Below are 19,848 nucleotides of genomic sequence, written 5' to 3' on the forward strand. Positions count from 1 at the left end.
AATCACGTCGTGCATTGCCAGACACTTAGTGTCGTGGGAACCCCCGCCAGACACCCTTAAACGTTAATCTATATATATATATATATATATATATATATATATAAAAGGAAAAGGTGACTGACTGCCTGACTGACTGACTGACTGACTGACTGATCTCTCAACGCACAGCTCAAACTACTGGACGGATCACGCTGAAATTCGTCATGCAGATAGCTATTATAGCGTAGGCGTCCGCTAAGAAAGGATTCTTCAAAATGCAACCCCTAAAGGGGTGAAATAGGGGTTTGAAGTTTGTATGAAAGTCTGTCAGTTTTGAAGTGTCTATAAAGAAGTTTTATAGTTAATATTTTTGCAATTAGCAGTAGATATGACATATTATATTAAGCTCATGTTAAAATCTCATAGTTAAAGATCAAACCTAAGGGTGTAAAATAGGGGTTTAAAATTTGTGTAGGCCACGCGGACGAAGTCACGGGCATAAGCTAGTAATTTATAAAACTTTAAAGGTGTCTAGCATGTGGTTGCCACGATACTATGGAATGGTGTCTGGCAATGAATAACGTGATTTCTGACGTAAGATTTTCTACACGTTTATTACTTGTTATCTCCCAATGCCACCATGATCCAAAAAAAACATTCCTCTTAGTGTTGAGGAAAATACGCAGATAGACTTTCAGCTTTTGTAAAATAAGGAAAGTCTGGCAAGCGCTGTGTCTTAGGCCACATGTAATTACTCGTAAACAATCAACCATGTGTCTGTTTCCCCTAATTTATACACCGTTATAAAACATAATTAAGTATTTTGTTGCAACTGTTTTCGCGGTACAAAGAACCGGTCAAGCGCGAAGAGGACTCGCGCACGAAGGGTTCCGTACCATCGCACAAGATATATATCTAACACTTTTATGTAGAACACTGAAAGTTTATGACAGAATGCGATATATGTGATTTAGCAAATTTTTTTTCGTGAACACATTCAACTTTTTTGTGATGTAACTACAGTTTCCGGAATTTTTCATTTACTTAAGTATGCTATATCTGCCAATTTGTTTTTATTCTAGGTCATCGGGGTAACCCTGTAGGTTTTCTTGACAGACACGACGGAGAGACGGGCAGACGGATAGACAGACAGACAATAAAGTGATCCTTTAAGAGTTCCTTTTTCCTTATGAGGTACGGAACCCTAAAAATAAGATCATCGTAAACGCGGATTTTACAGCTCGTGCGAATTTCATGTTTTATTACACTGACAATGGTCAAACTGATTCTGATGGTAACTAAACTTTAGAGTAATTACATCTTTTTCTTACCTACATAACAAGAAAAGAGCAAAAAGGGATATATATCTATACCTGTACATTCTAAAACAGATTTTTATTTTATTTTTATCCATAATAGTATTTGATTTATCGTGAAAAATTTGAAAAAAAAAACCCGAATACGGAACTCTTGGTGCGTGAGTCTGACTCGCACTTGGCCGGTTCTTCCTTTTAAGGTAACCTAAAAAGCAACTGCGCGGTATCCATAACTACCCAAATCTCTGAAAACAGCAAGTTTTTTCGCTCTCCTGGACCTAAGTTACTTTTCTGTACTATAAACTCCGCAAAGCCTAACAAAATATACCTATGAATATGATCGAACAAACGGACACTTCAAAAATACGCCACTTGAAAAAAAGTTAGGAAAAAAATTATTTAGCTACTTAATTTAAGCATGAATAATAATACATAGTCATTACAGTTTTAAGTACTCATTTATACTAAGTTAACTATTAAATTTAACAGCTTTCATGAGATAGAAGATCCGATTTTGCTAAATTAATTTTATCTTAATTAAAAATCGCAATCGCTGCAAGTGTTCTGTGGTTCAATATTTCAATATTATTATAGGTAATTGTGTTACGTCTACACATTGAATTACATATAGTTAGGGTCACCAAGTGTAAAATTGAAAAGTCCGGACAAAAAGCCCTAAGGATTAAAACTGTTTCAACGCAAAAACACTTTTTTTCAGAAACTAAGAAAACTGTTTAAGAGTCCTGTATGAAAAAAGGATCCCTTACTTATAGGATCACTTAGTTGTCTGTCTGTCTGTGTATGCCTGTCTCTTAGTCTGTCAAGACACGTGTAGGGATAGATTCCCTTGACGGTCCCCTGGTATTTCTGGAAAGTATTATGGTATTGCAACTAGCAATGTAAAGGGGAAAATCCGGAAACCGTAAATGTGTGGTTACAATACAAAATATTTTTGGAAATTAAACCCCTAAGGGGGGATGGAAGTTTGTATGAAGATCCGTCATTTTGAAAGTTACATCGTTGAAAATTGGTATTTATGTTGGTTAAAAATTAAGAAATACGTGTTTCAGGGTTTTTAGAAATTACACCCTCAATTGGTCAAATCAAAAATATAAAAATGAATCACTAAATGTGTTGCTCATCGAGAACAGCTGAACCGATTCGCTAATTCTTTTTTTATAATATTCCTTGAAGTACGAGGATGGTTCTTAAGGAGAGAAAAATTAAAAAAAATTGAATCGACTGTTAGGCGGAATGAAGTTCTCCTGGGCAGCTAGTAGGGAATAAAAAATTGTATGAACGTCCGTCACTTTTTAAGATTCATTTATGAAAATTGCAATTTATGTATATGTATTGTATATTCTTTATGGCACCACAAAACATAAATGACAGGTTACAAAAAGAGTTGGACTTTCGGGCAAAACTGTAGAAGTATGTGTTTCAGTATTTTAGGAAATTCCATCCCCTCACCTTTTATAAAAAAATCCACTCGAGCGAAGCCGGGTCGGGACAGCTATTATGAATATAAATCCTGACGTCTGGTAACCCTACATACAGCGGCAATTGGCGGGTTGTGTGCGCAATTACAGGCAGAATTTGATTTTATCTGAATAGCTGCAGTTTTAATTATAATAATTATTTCTATTTTATCTTTACGAGCATAGTATTAGAACTGTTCAGTCTGGCCAGCGTGTTGGGCCAAGGCACTAGGCCAATATTGGGTCACGTTGTTGAATATTGTTATAATAATGGAAATAAATTAACGGAAAAATGGAATAGTTTACTAACAATAAACAATATATAGTATGTGAAGAAGTAGGTATACACATACTTTATAATTTTTATAGTGTTTTTACCTATACTTGAAGGAAATTTCTAAATAATTTTAAATACACATCAAAAATTGCGAACCGGCAGGAATCGAACCCGCGTCTCCTGGGATCGCGCCCGACTCTCTAACCACTAAGCTACAGCCCGCTTACTGCCAGTGACGAAATTAGTGATGTGTATGCTCACTCAGTACTGATGCGACTGTTTCTGCCATCTAGTAGCGACATCTTTTTGCAGTTATCGAAACTACTTTCAAAGGCCCGTATTTCAATGCAGCTCTTTGAACAAGAAATGACATACTTGCTTTTTGGGTTCGATTCCTGCCGGTACGCAATTTTTGATGTGTATTTAAAATTATACACATACTTCTTCATTTTTGCCCAAAAGCCCAACTCTATTTGTAACCTGTCATTTGTGTTTTGTAGTGCATAAAGAATATACATACATACATATGTACCTAGATTACCTAGCAATTTTCATAGATGAATCATAAAAAATGACGGACTTTCATACAAATTTTAAGTCCATATTTAACCCCGTTGAGGGTAAAATTTCTAAAAACCCTGTAACACGTATTTCTTATATGTATTACTAGCAGTTGCCCGCGACTTCGTCCGCGTACTGGTTTCTCATGAGATCTGAAATTTTCCCGCTGCAAAAGGCCTCACTTACCTACTCACTCAGTCTCACCTTAAGACACGGAACCCAGAATACCTAAATGACCATTTTCATATCTCTAACTTCAAAAACATAGGATTTTCATATAGCCCTTCCACCCCCATTTTACTCCCTTAGGGGGGGAATTTAGTTAGATCCTTTCTTATCTGATACCTACCCCCTAGAAATAGCCTACATTTCAATTTTTCAAGTAAAAGTAACAATTGTTAAAACTTTTCTATAAAAACATTGCCCCCCTATTTTACCACCCTTAAGGGGGAAATTTCCCAAATTGAATTATACAGATTTTTATTATTTAAAGCTAATAACCTAAAGGTCGATTTTCATGTCTCTAACTCCAAAAACATAGGACTTTCATACAACCTTCGACCCCCCCTTTCTTAGCTGACACCTACGTCCTAGAAAGAACCTACCTTCCAAATTTCAAGTTATTAGGTTTTATAGTTTCTGAGATTTCGTGATTAGTCAGTCAGTCAGTGAGTGAGTGGTATTTCTCTTTTATATATTTAGATTTAATGTAAATTGGTCATTGGAAGACAGACCACCACCTGTGAATTGGGTATTTTCCTACTTTCGAATTTGATAAATATTATTAGCTTATCGCCATCTCTGTCTAGTCAGAAATATTTAAATGCTTAAAACTTTTTTGTTATTAGATCGATTTAATTCGTTTTTCAGTTTACGTCATTATTTTTATCCTAGTTTATAAAATAATAAAAAAATTGGAGTCAAATACCCAATTATCTGTGTTGAAGATAGCGTCAATGCATTGACCCAACGAGAAATAATGTCACTTACAGTTTTTTGTTGGACAATGGAACAGCGGTGCTGCAGTTATTAATTAATGAAGCAAAATACCTATTTTTAGGGTTCCGTACCACAAAAGGAAAACGGAACCCTTATAGGATCACTTTGTTGTCTGTCTGTCTGTAGGTCTGTCCAGAAACCTACAGGGTACGTCCCGTTGACCTAGAATCATGAAATTTGGCAGGTAGGTAGATCATATTAGCAGACATTCGGGGAAAAATCTGAAAAATGTGAATTTGTGGTTACATCACACAAAAAAATTAAATTATGGTCATGAACTAATAATAATTAGTATTTTCAATTTTTGAAGTAAGATAACTATATCAAGTGGGGTACCATATGAAAGGGCTTCCAGGGCAAACAGATTTTTATTTATTTTTATGTATCATAGTTTTTGAATTATCGTGCTAAATGTCGAAAAAATATGTCTGTAGTACGGAACCCTTGCTGCGCGAGCCTGACTCGCACTTGGCCGGTTTTTTTTAATTCAACGTTTCGATACTTTAATACAGTAAGTAAAAAACGAAACAGAACATTTACTTGTTAATAATTTATCTTATTAGGGTTCCGTAGTAAGAGAAGTTTTTTAGTTTCATCCAGTCCGCGGTAAGTACACGTGTAACTTATACTTGGCCGATGGCCCTATGTTACTTCTGGATAAAGTACCTAGCTTTCTAATGGTAAAAGAATTATTAAAATCGGTTTAATAGTTGCAGAGTCGGTTAACAAAATTAAATCACAATTCTTGCGCCGTTTTCGAAATCATTCATCAAAGCCGTTTAAGAAATGACCGCCCATCAAATAAGGCCGCAAAACTTTTGAGCTACGAGCATGGTCATAAACTCATAACACAGTCTACGGAACCCTACCTTATGCGTGTCCTTGCACGCACTTGTCCAATTTGTATAGCTAAGATCATTAAGATAATTGCATGTTCCGTTTATAATTATTACTTTTTATTCTCGACTTTAAGGTTTTGGTATGTTGTCTCAAAACGATCCATGCAAAGTATGCAAGAATGTTTTCAATAAGAAATTCATTTTAACTTTGATATGTGTATTGAATGGTATTATACCTACATATTCTTTACCAGCGACGAGTAACTTATTAAAATTTTCGCAGATATCTCTAAGTCACTTAGGAATAACTCTTTAAAATTCCGGTATAAAAAGAAAGCCTATGTCCTTACCCGGGATGTAAGCTAACTCTGTACCAAATTTCATCAAAATCGGTTGAACTGTTGGGCCGTGAATAGCTAGCAGACAGACAGAGAGATACACTTTCACATATTTTATAATACTAGTATGGATGGATTATTTCCGAAATATTCGTTTGAAAGAAAAACCGGCCAAGTGCGAGTCAGGCTCGCGCAACGAGGGTTCCGTACCACAGTCGTATTTTTTCGACATTTTGCACGATAATTCAAAAATGATGCATAAAAATAAATAAAAATCTGTTTTAGAATGTACAGGTGAAGACCTTTCATATGATACCCCACTTGATATAGTTATCTTACTTCGAAAGTTGAAAATACTAATTACTAGTTTATGACCACAATTTAATTTTTTTTGTGTGATGTAACCACAAATTCACAGTTTTCAGATTTTCCCCTAATACCAGCTATAAGACCTACCTATTTGCTAAATTTCATGATTCTAGGTCAACGGGAAGTACCCTGTAGGTTTCTTGACAGACCGACAGACAGACAACAAAGTCATCCTATAAGGGTTCCGTTTTTCCCCCTACCCTAACCTTTCCCTAACCCTAAAAATTAGGAGTGAACATTCGCTGTCGCTATATTGTAATCCTATTAGATATAGAGACAAAACCTAGTTCTTATCTTGAAAAAAATTCAGCCTTTTCCCCTTACTAGTGTTGTGCTGACTATAAATGGTTAATTGCTTTCATGATACACAATTACACAGTAATAGATAACATCTTGAGTTAACATGACAAAACATACTGTAGCTAGCCACTTATATGGACTGTTTTGTTATTGTAAATATGCCTTTTTATGGTTATCTATACCTAACATCCACGTAAAGATATTATATGTATATTTACTAGCTGATGTCCGCGACTTCGTCAACTTGCATTCAAGTTTTTGAAATCCTATGGGAACTCTTTAATTTTCTGGGGTAAAGAAGCCTAAATCACTCCCCGTTTTTAAATATATCCTTGCCATTGATTTATTAACTACCTGCATAAAATCACACCAACCCAGGGCCGTCTTTACCCGGGGGTTCAAGGGGTGCGGTGCACAAGCTTAAGGTATGATTCCGAACCACGCTGCACGCAGCAGTGCTGCCGCAACAGTGCTGTCGCGGCACTACTGGTCCCCATACAATCTCTATAAGCTTATATGAGATTACATTCCGAGCTAGGCAGCAATGTTCCGCTACATTGCTGCCGCGACATTGCTGCCTATCTCGGAATGTAATGTCATATAAGCTTATACCCTCTAACAAATAAACCTGGAATAGCGGTGGAATAGTTATACTCTGTTTTGTCTTTTTCCTTCAAATGTCAAATTACTGATGACAGAGAAAGACAAAACAGAGTATAACTATTCCACCGCTATTCCAGGTTTATTTGTTAGAGGGTTAGAGATTGCATGGGGACCAGTAGTGCCACGACAGAACTGCTGCGTGCAGCGTGGTTCGGAATCATACCTTTAATAAAGTGTAATTAGCTTTATGGCCGTTCTAATTAAATAATAAATAAATAATAAATAAATATAATAATAATACCTTTAGACGAGATACGGATTCGTGCAACACTAAAGCTAAAACAGCGCGGGTGTCCCCCCCCCCTGCACGTCTTACCTCATATCCCGATTGCCATATCGACCTGTCGCCAACTATAGATTCTATATCGCAAAATAAACGGCAACAAAAACACGTCATGCCTTTGTTTTACTCAATATACAATGTAGAGTTTTTGTAGTAAAAAATTGTTATCGCTCAAGTGACCCGCCGCATTTAAGGGTTTAGTTCCGTTCCTCGAACTATAACGGGTCACAGGTGGCTACGTTTGTCCTATAACCCCCTATTAATTACTTATTGTTTTATTAAACGCTTGGGATATTTTCGACCCTATGTCGTTTACGCTTAAGGCCGTTTTAAATCAAAGAAATTAGCGTTACCATGTGTTTAAAGATGTTTTAACGATGCGATGTGTAAAACACTGGCCGCGATCGAATGTTATTTGTATATTATTACACTGTCACTATATTTAACAAAACCAGCCAAGTGCGAGTCAGGCTCGCGCATCAAGGGTTCCGTGCTACAGTCATATTTTTTCGACATTTTGCACGATAATTCAAAAACTAAGATGCATAAAAATAATTCCAAATCTGTTTTAGAATGCACAGGTAAAGCCCTTTCATAATATGATACCCCCACTTGCTATAGTTATCTTACTTCAAAAATTGAAAATACAACTTTTTAGTTCATGACCACAATTTTTTTTGTGTGTGATGTAACCACAAATTCACGATTTTCAGATTTTCCCTTTAATGTCTGCTATAAGACCTACCTACCTGCCAAATTTCATGATTCTAATCCAACAACATTCAAAAAATTTAAAGAAGTACCCTATAGGTTTCTTGACAGACTGATAGACAGACAGACAGACAGACAACAAAGTGATCCTATAAGGGTTCCATTTTTCCTTTTGCAGTACGGAACCCTAAAAAACCGGTCAAGTGCGAGTTGGACTCACACAAAATTTACCACTAATTTTACCTACATACTTTTAATTTCTAATATACATCTTAGTTTTTCGTCACAGTTGTTATAGTGGCAACAGAAATACACACTCTGTGAAAATTTCAAATCTCTACCTATGAGATGCAGCCCGCTCTGCCGGTGACAGACGGACGGACAGCGAAGGCTCAGTAATTGAGTGCCAGAGGCGAAACAGAGCTCTGAAAATGCTGCTTTTCCTATAACGATGGAAACAGTAGTTTTTCTGTTTTGACTGCTTTGGATGCCGTTCATTTCAAATTCATATCCAGATGTTTCAAATGTTCCGGGAAAAATCCATTTTTACTTTAAATGCCATTTTTACTATCCTGTATCCTAAATAACACATAGGTACACTGCTGATTTTAATTAGTTTAATTTTAATTTTCAGTGATCAGTGTATTCATATTTCAATCATTAGTTATTTTAGTTGAATAGTCAGCCTAAGACATAGAATAAGTGTTATTAATATAAAGATGATTTCTAGCATGTCTTAAGATGTTATAAATACATAACTGTGACTCTTTTAGTTTATACACCAACGATACATAAAAATTATCACAATATTGTAAGGCACTTATTAACTAGCGTAATTAATTTGACTGATAGTACACGTAACTTACATTAATCAGTCAATAAAAATGGGCGCTTTTCCATTGTCTCGTACTGACCGTCACCAGTACTGGCACCCCCTATACACTATTCGCGGAATGTAGTTAATATAGCGCTCTCTCTCTTTTCGTATGGGATTAGGTAGATAGAGACTAGAGAGATCGCTATATTAAAAGAATAACGCCTGAAACATAGCTCGCTCGGCGTGAAGGTAAGCTTACGGCAAGAAGTTACACAAACCGCGCGAATCCATATTAACCAGTTGTAGCCATCATCATCTACTCATCACCAGATCACTATTGACCACGGATCTCCTTTCAGAATTAGAGGCCCACGCTGGTCAAGTGCGTATTGGCGTATTGGCAGACTGCACACATCTTTAAGAACATTATGGATAACTCTCAGGCATGCAGGTTTCTTCACGATTTCTTCCTTAAAGCAAGCAAAGCTTCAAGAAGCAAGTACACCTACTTAATTGTTTAAAACGCACATAGCTCCGAAAAGTTAGAGGTGCATGCCCAAGATCGAACCCCGGACCGCCGACTAGGACGCCGATGTCTTAATCACAATACTATCAACGTGAAAAAGTTAATGCCTTCATACAGTTCCTTATACTTCAACTTCTAGAAGTTGCGTTAGGTTTGAAGTCGTCCACCACGGTGCTGTCGCGCGTTGTTTCGGGCTCAATCGAATAGTGTTGGCGTTACTACTCACTATCGTCGACTGACGAGCGGAAAAACGTATCATACGAGTCTTTTTCGTTAAAAAGCCGTCACCGGGCCGTCCAATGGAAAAGCGCCCAATGCTTATTTTACTCTCTAGGATTTGAGTGTTTAACTTAACTAAGTAATAAGTAGTAAGTACTTACTTAAAATCTAAAGTCTGAATACTTTGTCGTCGTTTACTTAATACTAATATTTTAGAGCAAATACTTAATAATCGCGTCATACAATTATGTACAGGTGCGATTGACGATAGTTTCAATAGAAATGTTATTACCATAGAATAACTATCTTTACAATCTTCAAGTTCAAGAGGAAACAGCTTTAAAGAAATACAAGATACAAGACAGAGCTATTATTTATTTCTATTAGAGATCGGCGCTTCAAGTTTAATACGATTGCGTGTAGGTGCTTGCTGGATCAAAAGTGGTTGCAAAGTTAGTATCAAACTCGATACGACAACAATATACTTCCTAGCTGTTGTAACTTAATATGTAGTTGTCAATAATAATTAAGTCGTGTAGCATTAAGTTTATTTCTCTATTTATTACTATTTATTAGTAGGACAAATTATGACGTTTGTGTATTTATACCATGTTGTCATGTTAGTTTACTTGAAAAGTTACGACAGTTACGCACTCATCCGATCCGAGTCCGTGAAAATACGTTCCTTTTTATTTTGTATGGTAGGTAGCTTATGACATATGTCGTAGATAATCGCTGGTATTCTCACAGATGACGGATAGAACTCGGATGACCGGAAGTGCAGTGCGTAATCGCCGTTACACTAGGACATCGGAATCCAAAATGGAATATATACCTAATTGAGGTAATTAAAAGTCATTAGTTTCCATTATTTGATTAAGGGTTTCAACATACTTACATATACCTTTGTAACCGGCAAAGCCGTGCCGCCAAGCGATTTAGCGTTCCGGTACGATGCCGTGTAGAAACCAAATGAAATGAAATGAAATGAAATGATTTATTTGTTTTATTTGTTTTAAAAGGTCTTTTTAAAATTGTGCCAGGGACCAACCAAAGGGGTATGGGTTTAATAAAAACTGCCATACCCCTACCAGGTTAGCCCGCTATCATCTTAGACTGCATCATCACTTACCACCAGGTGAGATTGCAGTCAAGGGCTAACTTGTATCTGAATAAAAAAAAAAAAACGCTACCCGACGACGCATAGGGTTACACGATGCTATGCAGGCATTGCTCGTTTGTATTTTTTATTCTGGATATAGTATACTTAGTAAGTATGTTTCCACCCTATGCTGACATAAAGCTTTGGTCAGACTAAAGCAAATTACGCGCGGGAAGTGGCACGCAAAAAACCCACGTCAATTTGGACACGTCAATACATTATGCTCAGACACTTGCTTATACCGCGTGGAATTTGCTTCTGTTTAAATAATGGACTAAGAGCCAGCGCGTGCCAGACATTCGTTATTTTGTAAAAGCTGAAAGTTTATCTGCGTACTGTCGCCAACACTGGGAGGAATACTTATTTGGATCATGGTGGATTTGGGAGATATCAGGTAATAAAGGTGTAAAAAATCTTACAGAGAAGTATAAAGTCTAATTTTTTTGAGAATAGTATTAGAAATCGCGGCATGCATTGCCAGACACTTAAAGTTTAAAAGTTGAAGGCTGTCTGGCAGGGGGTTGCCACGAAGTGTCTGGCAATGCATGACGTGGTTTGTAATACTATTCCGAAGAAAAAAAAACAGACTCTATACTTTGACGTAAGATTTTTTACACCTTTATTACCTGTTATCTCCCAAAGCCAACATGATCTAAACAAACATTCCTCCCAGTGTTGGGGACACTACGCAGAGAAACATTCAGCTTTAATAAAATAACAAAGGTCTGATACGCGCTGGCTCTCTCTCTATAAAGCTTTATAAGTAGGTACTAAGCACCTACGTCACAAAACAGCACCTGTGTATTACATGTTATTTAGGCAAACACAATCTAATAATTAACATTCGTCATCAGTAGTGTGGCTCTCATTTTTTACTTTAGAATTTTTAGGTTTCGTCGCTACTTCGTAATAAAGTGATACAATCGAATGCTTCTTACAGAACGCCCACCACCAGCGGAACCCTGTCAGACCTATGAAAGTGAAACTCGGGTCTCTACTCCGTCTCAACTTCTCTACAAAAGCCAGAACTTCAGCTAAGGACTTCTTAGTGCGTCTATTGTACGGAGAGACACTAGTTTCGCAACAGAAGTCTAATATGGCTCTCTCCTCGCTAGCTGTCAACCCAGCCTCGTCTAACACTGCCATACGTTTGGACTTCCCTAGTATATTATCGTACAAAGTTCCTTTGGGTATTCCGTAGTGCGTGGCGGCCTGTGTGAACCTCATGCGCTGGGTGACGACGGCTTGTATCGCCTCTTGGAGCTGGCTCTGCGACCACGTGGGGGCCTTCAACTTCAGGGTATGACCGTGGTATTCTAATCGAGAAATAAAAGCAAGAACGCTACGTGTCAACAAACTAAGAGCTCTAAGAGCCTCAATAGCTCAACGGGTTGAGTGGACTAAAAACCGAAAGGTCGACGGTTCAAACCCCGCCCGTTGCACTATTGTCGTACCTACTCCTAGCACAAGCTTGTCACTTAGTTGGAGAGGAAAGGGGAATATTAGTCATTTAACATGGCTAATATTCTTTAAAAAAACTATGACCGTACGAATAATGTATTTCAGCTAACAAACAATTATGACTAAGGGATGATTTATGCAAGCACGTGGCGGGCGCGGGCCGTTCCACTTACGAGGCACAGACGCATGATGGACACGGAACGGTGAAGCATAAACTGCTTCATATAAAATGTTCGTGATGTTTTGAATCCGTGCCTCGTCCGCACGTCGTACGTGGCACGGCCCGCGCTCACCACGTGCTGGCATAAATCTCAGTGTATGCCCGAATCATACGAATAAGTACTTCTATACGCTGTCCTTCCTTGTTCATAATTTTTTGTAAAATTTTGTTTCATATTATTTATTTTGTAAGCCCAATAATTATTATACTTAGAAAGAACACATTACACATTGTCTGTTCAGAATTGGATATTCAAATTTGAAACTAGCTTTCTGAACAGATGGGAAATTATTACATACAATGTCTATGAAATGAGAACTGAGAATAGGATAGATTTGATGTAATTTTGCGCCGTATTGTCGCTTAGGTACCTATAGTACGCGACAGGTCAAGATGGCAATCGTGGAGGAATCGCCCCGCACACCCACACAACCCCCGCGCTTACCCGGTGCGGGCGAGCGCGGATGACGTGCGGGTGTGTGGGGCGTCTCCCCGCCTTATTCCCCGACTGCCATCTCGCCCTGTCGCGGACTATACTTTGAACAATAACATAACTTTTGCATTGAGGATTGTAACAGAGACTGACTATATTATACATTATATACGTTCAGTCCAGACTAGAATGAGTTTTATATTCAACAAGATTCTATTGTGAAGATAATAGATATAATTGAGTAACAAGAAATATACTGTATTATATTTTTATTGCACGAATGATGGCTACGCACGAATAACAATGCAACAATATATAATTACATATAGTTTTTTTTAAATAATACGCGCATTAAACTTACGGTATGCACTCTAGATTGCTATACTTATGGTAGGGGAGCCCAAGAGGGGATTTTGGGATTTACTCGAGCGCCAGCGAACGTCAGTTTTTTTTAATAGAAGCTAGTTGAATGTTCACTTAACATCCCTTCTCAATATCTGACGTGCTCGATAAATATTTTTCGTTCTATTTTCTCTTTTTTTTAATTTAAAGACTCGCGCTTGGCTGCAATTAGACTTGGTTTGAAGTGATAACGCAGCCTAAGATGGAGCGCCCTCTTCTATCCTTTCGTATGCCCACCCCCAAAATGCAAACCGGCAGATAAATATTTTTGCGATAAAAAAACACGTGGGGCACATTATACGCTATTATTATCTAAAGCGCTCGAGTTTTTCTCTGTGACTATATTTTTTTACATTTTTAAAAACACCACATCATAAAACCTTTTTTTTCTTTTTAGCACCTAATCTTCACAATCCAATAGGTCCCCACGACGCTCGAGTAAATCCCTATTTAGCATCTTTGGCTCCCCTACTATAGAACTGTAACATTTTAAACAATAAAGAATTGAAGTGAAAATAGGGCGTATAAGCGTTCTCTTTCCCGACGTTTTCTCACGGTATTCTTTTATTTGAATGATCATACATTACTTGTACGGATTATAATGAAATAGAATTACAAAATAGCACCTAATAGAAGACTACGTGCAATACAACAACTTCATATATCATTCACGGATACACAATTTACAACTGCTTATTTTATAAATCCTAGTGCATTATTTGCGTGATTGCAATGTGTTTACCTACAAGTTATTGATGTCGCTACATGGAAGTGGACGCCTTTGACGCTTAGGGTGCGTTTCTATTGAAGCGGAAATGGGATTCCGACCAATCAGATTATCGAGAGATGCTAAAATTTCTTTTATTATTTAGTGAAATATAGGTTAGTTATATCATATTATGTGGGCTAATTTAGTAGGTAATTCTATTGTATGTGACGTCACCCTGGTCACAGTAGAAAGATTAAAGATTATATATAGATACTAGCTGATGCCCGCGACTTCGTCCGCGTGGAATTAGGTTTTTTAAAATCCCGTAGGTACTCTTTGATTTTCCGGGATAAAAAGTATGTCCTATGTCCTTCCCCGGGATGCAAGCTATCGCTGTACCAAATTTCGTCACAATCGGTTGAACGGATGGGCCTTGAAAGCCTAGCAGACAGACAGACAGACAAACGTCTGTCTGTCCGTCTGTCTGTCTGTCTGTCTGTTGACACACTTTCGCATTTATAATATTAGTATGGATTAGACTTTATGCGAATTTGCGTGTATGATACAAAACAGAAAAGTGAGCTATACTTCTATCTCAGACAAACATATTATTAAGTACAATAATTATTGTATTGTGTTTGTTCATGACACTACCTACCATCGAATAAATTGATTTTCTTTTTTTTTTCTTTCTTCCAATTACGCCATCTAACTATAACCTGGTACATCTATTTAACATGTCTCCTATCTGCTTCTATTGAAACGCACCCTTATAGTAATTAAAATGTTATAGGAACGAATAGACGCTAATTTTAAAGGAATAGGCATGATTGACGGTCGATTGAAGACAATTTGATTTCAGTTCAATTTATATAACTTCCATATAGCGCTATCTTATATCTTGGCTTTGTTCTATACCTACTTAGTCCAACAATTTGAATGTCAATATCCATGGGCTGACTGACAAGAAAAAGAGTTCTTTCGTGAAAACGGGATAAAATTATAACAAGGGTTCCGTATACCACTGTTTTCTGTATGGCCTTCCAACGACGTCTCTACATGATCAGAGATGATCGAGAGCCTCAATAGCTCAACGGTTAAAGGAGCGGACTGAAATCCGAAACGTTGCCGGTTCAAACCCACCCGTTGCACTATTGGCGTACCTACTCCTAGCACAAGCTTAATGCTTAGTTGGAAGCGAAAAGGGAATTAGTTACAAGTGAATCAGTTAGATGGGAAGAACTGACAGTTGTACTAAGTTGCTGAAATCTTGCGCTAACCGTGAAGCGCGGAAACGGTGCGTGGGCGCCGTATGATCCACCCAGGTAATATGGCACTCTCCTGATATTCTATACGATACATGACTGAACACTGGTCTCCTCTCAGAATGAGAAGGATTTAGACCATATGCAGGTTTCTTCTCGTTTTCTTTCACCGTTAAAGCAAGGGATATTTAATTGCTTAGGATGCATTTAACTCCGAGAAGTCAGAAGTGCGTGCCCGTGATCAAACTCCTCATTTCCCAACCTCCCGAACAGGAGGAGGCCATCTTAACTACTATAAGCTACTATGGATGATGAGGTATCGTCTATCAAATTGTTGGACTATATAGGTACGTATGTATTAGTGTCAAAGCAGTACCAATAAAAAGTGCATTAACACAGAGCATTTAGATAAGATTAACAAAATTTAACTGACCTGCAATCGACGACGTGGAGGCACCGAGCCATGCATGAGAATTTTCAAGCAATTTTGCCTGAAAATAAAGAAAAAATATATTTTAATTTTACATAATTTACAAGTATAATAAATTGTCTACAATAAATTAAAATTATAAATATTATGACTATTTCAAAAAATCAAAAATTGGTTGTTACTTGTTACATTGATGTTATCATCATGTTATCATAATAATCACGAATCATGATCCTCGCTCGGACCCTCCCGTTGGCACCTTACGCATCCTAATAAAAACAAAGAGTGGGTATTTTCATGAAAATTGTAACAAACAAAAAAATCACTCATCACACTTTTCATAATTGAGGTAAATATTTTTAAAATGTGGCTGACGAAGGGAACCGCAGTCGTTTTTTGAACATGTCTGCCGCGTGTTCGCAATGTCATTTTGGCGCGTCATGTGACATGTCAGTGGTGCTTGTTCACGCGGCGACATCTTGCGGCCTACAGCGACACAATAATAATTTTTTTTTCCTTGTCATTATCTGCAATCAGTCGGGTTCGTCTGATTGATCGTAAAATCAATAATAATATGTATAGGTAAAGTCCGTACAAAATGAGTTCTTACGAGCGATTTTCTTCAAAAGTAAGTACTGTTCGCCTTTAAAATAAGGACTAAAATCGTACTTTTGACATGACGGTTGTCATAAAGATAAAATGACGCCTGAGAACTTAATGAACTTAAACTTATGCATTACTGGCAATGGGCATGATTGCTAATTTTAAATCATTTTCATGTTATTTTTGTTCACAGCACAGGCAATTTTCACGGAAAGTGTCAATTTTCGCACTTATTAAAATTATAAAATAAAATTTAAAAAAAATATTTTTTATTCAATAACCTTTTACAAGTATTTTTGAATCGTCAGATGCATCTACCACTAACCAGCAAGAAACTCGGCGGTTGCTCTTTTCAAAGATTTCTATCTGTCTATCTATTAATCTAATAAAAGATACATAGCATAAGCGTTAACAACTGGCAACAGTAATCAAGTACAGCAAAAAGTCATTTTAGAGTTTTTTGCATAACCGACACAATTCTACGATTATGACGATAATATGTATTAGCTATCTTTTAATGTAAACGTGGCACACTAAACACATTTATGCGCGTATAAAATCATAATATTACCACAGGAATCACAGTTGCCAAGAAATTGCCGTATGCCCCATGAAATTGGCTCCGGTAGGTAATATCGTTTATATTTACATAACGCAGCACACACTGCGGTATAGTTATTATATTCAGACGTAAATTGTTTGCCGGTGTGTACCTAATAATATTATGGGCAAGTCGCTCGGGCCGCGCGTTCATAAATCTATTTTATCGTACGCGAGCAATAAATTTTATTTTGGGATCTTTAATTCTTTGTTATTGAATTGGATTTTAGTGTTTTATTCGGGTAAACAAACAATACATCGGAGCGTTTCCACTGGTACTTAGGGCACGTGCGCGCTAGCGGCGCGGCGCGGCGCGCCGGCGCGCGTCAACTTAATAAAACATTTTATTTGTAGATTCTATTGTTACTCATTTACAGCTGCCCATTACACGGCGCTTTTGTCTGCGTTCACAATTAAAACTTCGATAAAGCTTAGTAGTAGCGCGCACAAAGAATGCCGCTCTTTGCGCGGCCGATTCTCTGTTCCAATACAAATAAACCGGGACGGAGATAGGCGTGGAATACAGTAGCATTAGATAAAATGTCCGATCGTAAACTTCCTGTTCGAGATCGGGAGGTGTAAATTAATGAATCGATCTTTTCATCTCGCCGTTATTGACTAAGAGCCAGTGCGTGCATGGATCTTCGTTATTTTATAAAAACTGATAATTCCCAATATTGTCCCCAATACAGATAATAAGATCAGCGACTATGAAGTTTGGATCGTGGTGGCTTTACGAGGTAACAGGTAATAAAGGTGTAAAAAAATGTTACGTCAAATTACAGTCTAATTTTTAATATTTTCTTCGGAATAGTATAAGAAATCACGTCATGCATTGCGAGGCACTTAGTATCGTGGCAAGCCCCTACCTGACACCCTTAAACTTTTAAACTGTAAGGACGTCTGGCAGAGGTTACCATGATACTAAAAAAATAACTTTAAAAAAATTAGACTTTATACTTTGACGTACGATTTTTTACAACTTTATTAGCTATTTTCTCCCAAAGCCACCATGATCCAAACTCAATTGTCGCTATGTCAACTTTTATAAAATAACGAAGGTTTGGCACGCGCTGGCTCTATCGCTCTCTATTACTCGAATACGCGGACGGCCCGCAATCTCTCCAACTTTACATATGACTAACTTTGCCTGCAACTTTGTCCGCGTGGATTTGGGGTTTGAAAATCCCGGGTAGGTGCTTGTTTTATTTTTCATCTGGCACTATTTACATTGTTATTTCTCTATTAGAAAAATGTTGATCGGTCAAACAAAAATTCCTAATGAAAAAGTTTCATGGAATCTGTATATATCAATATAAAAGGAAAACGTGACTGACTGACTGACTGATCTATCAACGCACAGTTCAAACTACTGGACGGATCGGGCTGAAATTTGGCATGCAGATAGCTATTATGACGTAGACATCCGCTAAGAAAGGATTTCTGAAAATTCAACCCCTATGGGGGTGAAATAGGGGTTTGAAATTTGTGTAGTCCACACGGACGAAGTCGCGAGCATAAGCTAGTTAAATAATAAGTATTATACGGCTCTATCTACTTTTACAAAATACCATTGATTAAAGTTATGCAGGTTTTTTAGTCAGATAGCTATATCAAGTGGGGTACCAAATGGAAGGGCTTCACCTGTGCATTCTAAAACAATTTTAATTTATTTTTATCCATCATAGTTTTTGAATTATCGTGCAAAATGTCGAAAAATACGACTGTATTACGGAACCCTCAGTGCGCGAGTCTGACTCGCACTTGGCCGGTTTTTCAGTTTCATCAGTTTCATTCACGTGGATAAAGTCGCAGGTATGATTAGTGATCATACCTGCGACTTTATATTTATATTATAAAACCTAATTCCACGCGGACGAAGTCACTCGCAGTCACAGTTGCGGATGCAAAAAATCACGTCAATGCGTTGCTCCGTTGTGACGTGATTGAAGGATAAACCAACAAACCAACAAACAAACACACTTTCGCATTTATAATAAGGGTACTGATAGACCCTAATGAATCACATTTAGCGTGGCCTGTGCCTATTTCTAACATCGCATTTCTATTGCATGATTACAATTGTTCAATATGGCGGCGGCGTGTTCGGGGCGACGCAACTTGTGTTTTAATTACATGTCACATTTCGCAAGCAAACACGGGAAATTAATTTATATATTACAGTCATACAATTAGCAAATGACTTTATTTATCGTTGCACTAGCGAATAGGTTTATAATTTAAACTAGCTTATACCCGCGACTTCATCCGCGTGGACTACACAAATTTCAAACCCCTGTTTCACCCCTTACAGCCGCACTCAGAGTCGCTTAATCGATACTTAAGGCATTACTTATCCTTGAATTTTCAAAAATCCTTTCTTAGCTAATGTGTACGCCATAATAGCTATCTGCATGCCAAATTTCAGCTGGATCCGTCCTGTAGTTTGAGCTGCGCGTTATAATAGAGCAGTCAGTCAGCTTTCCCTTTTATATGCATATACAGATTTATAAGTACGACAATATTTTTTGTCCGTGTATAATAAATAATAATAAATAATAAATAATAAATAAATGTATGTGGATACATGATACTTTTTATCCCAGAAAATCGAGTTTCCTTGGGGTTTTTTTAGCGAACGAGGTCACGGACATCATTTAGTTTTTAAGACGTGCCAACATGACGATACAAAGCCTTCGCTGCTCGCACGTCTGTTTGTCTGTTAACGGGCTGTATCTCATGAACAATTTATAGGTAGAGTGTTGAAAATTTTCACAGAGTATGTATTTCTGTTGCCGTTACAACAACAAATAATACTTATCTACCTAATAATTACCTAATAATAACGACATCAGACGAGTCGCAGGAAGCCGCTGGATACAGGCGGC

At 37.4% G+C, this 19,848-nt stretch overlaps 1 protein-coding gene across 2 annotated transcripts in view; it reads right to left on the reverse strand.

Annotated features, from left to right (window-relative positions):
- LOC117995311 (protein bric-a-brac 1-like) overlaps positions 1-19,848 on the reverse strand; it is a 387,354-nt gene that overhangs the window by 15,107 nt on the left and 352,399 nt on the right. For both annotated transcript variants that reach the window (XM_034983310.2, XM_034983309.2), the window contains exon 2: positions 15,761-15,818. In XM_034983310.2, coding sequence (XP_034839201.2) covers positions 15,761-15,818 — 58 coding nt within the window. The remainder of the gene's footprint in view (positions 1-15,760; positions 15,819-19,848) is intronic.

This window comes from Maniola hyperantus, chromosome Z (genome assembly GCF_902806685.2).
Source record: "Maniola hyperantus chromosome Z, iAphHyp1.2, whole genome shotgun sequence".
NCBI lineage: Eukaryota > Metazoa > Arthropoda > Insecta > Lepidoptera > Nymphalidae > Maniola > Maniola hyperantus.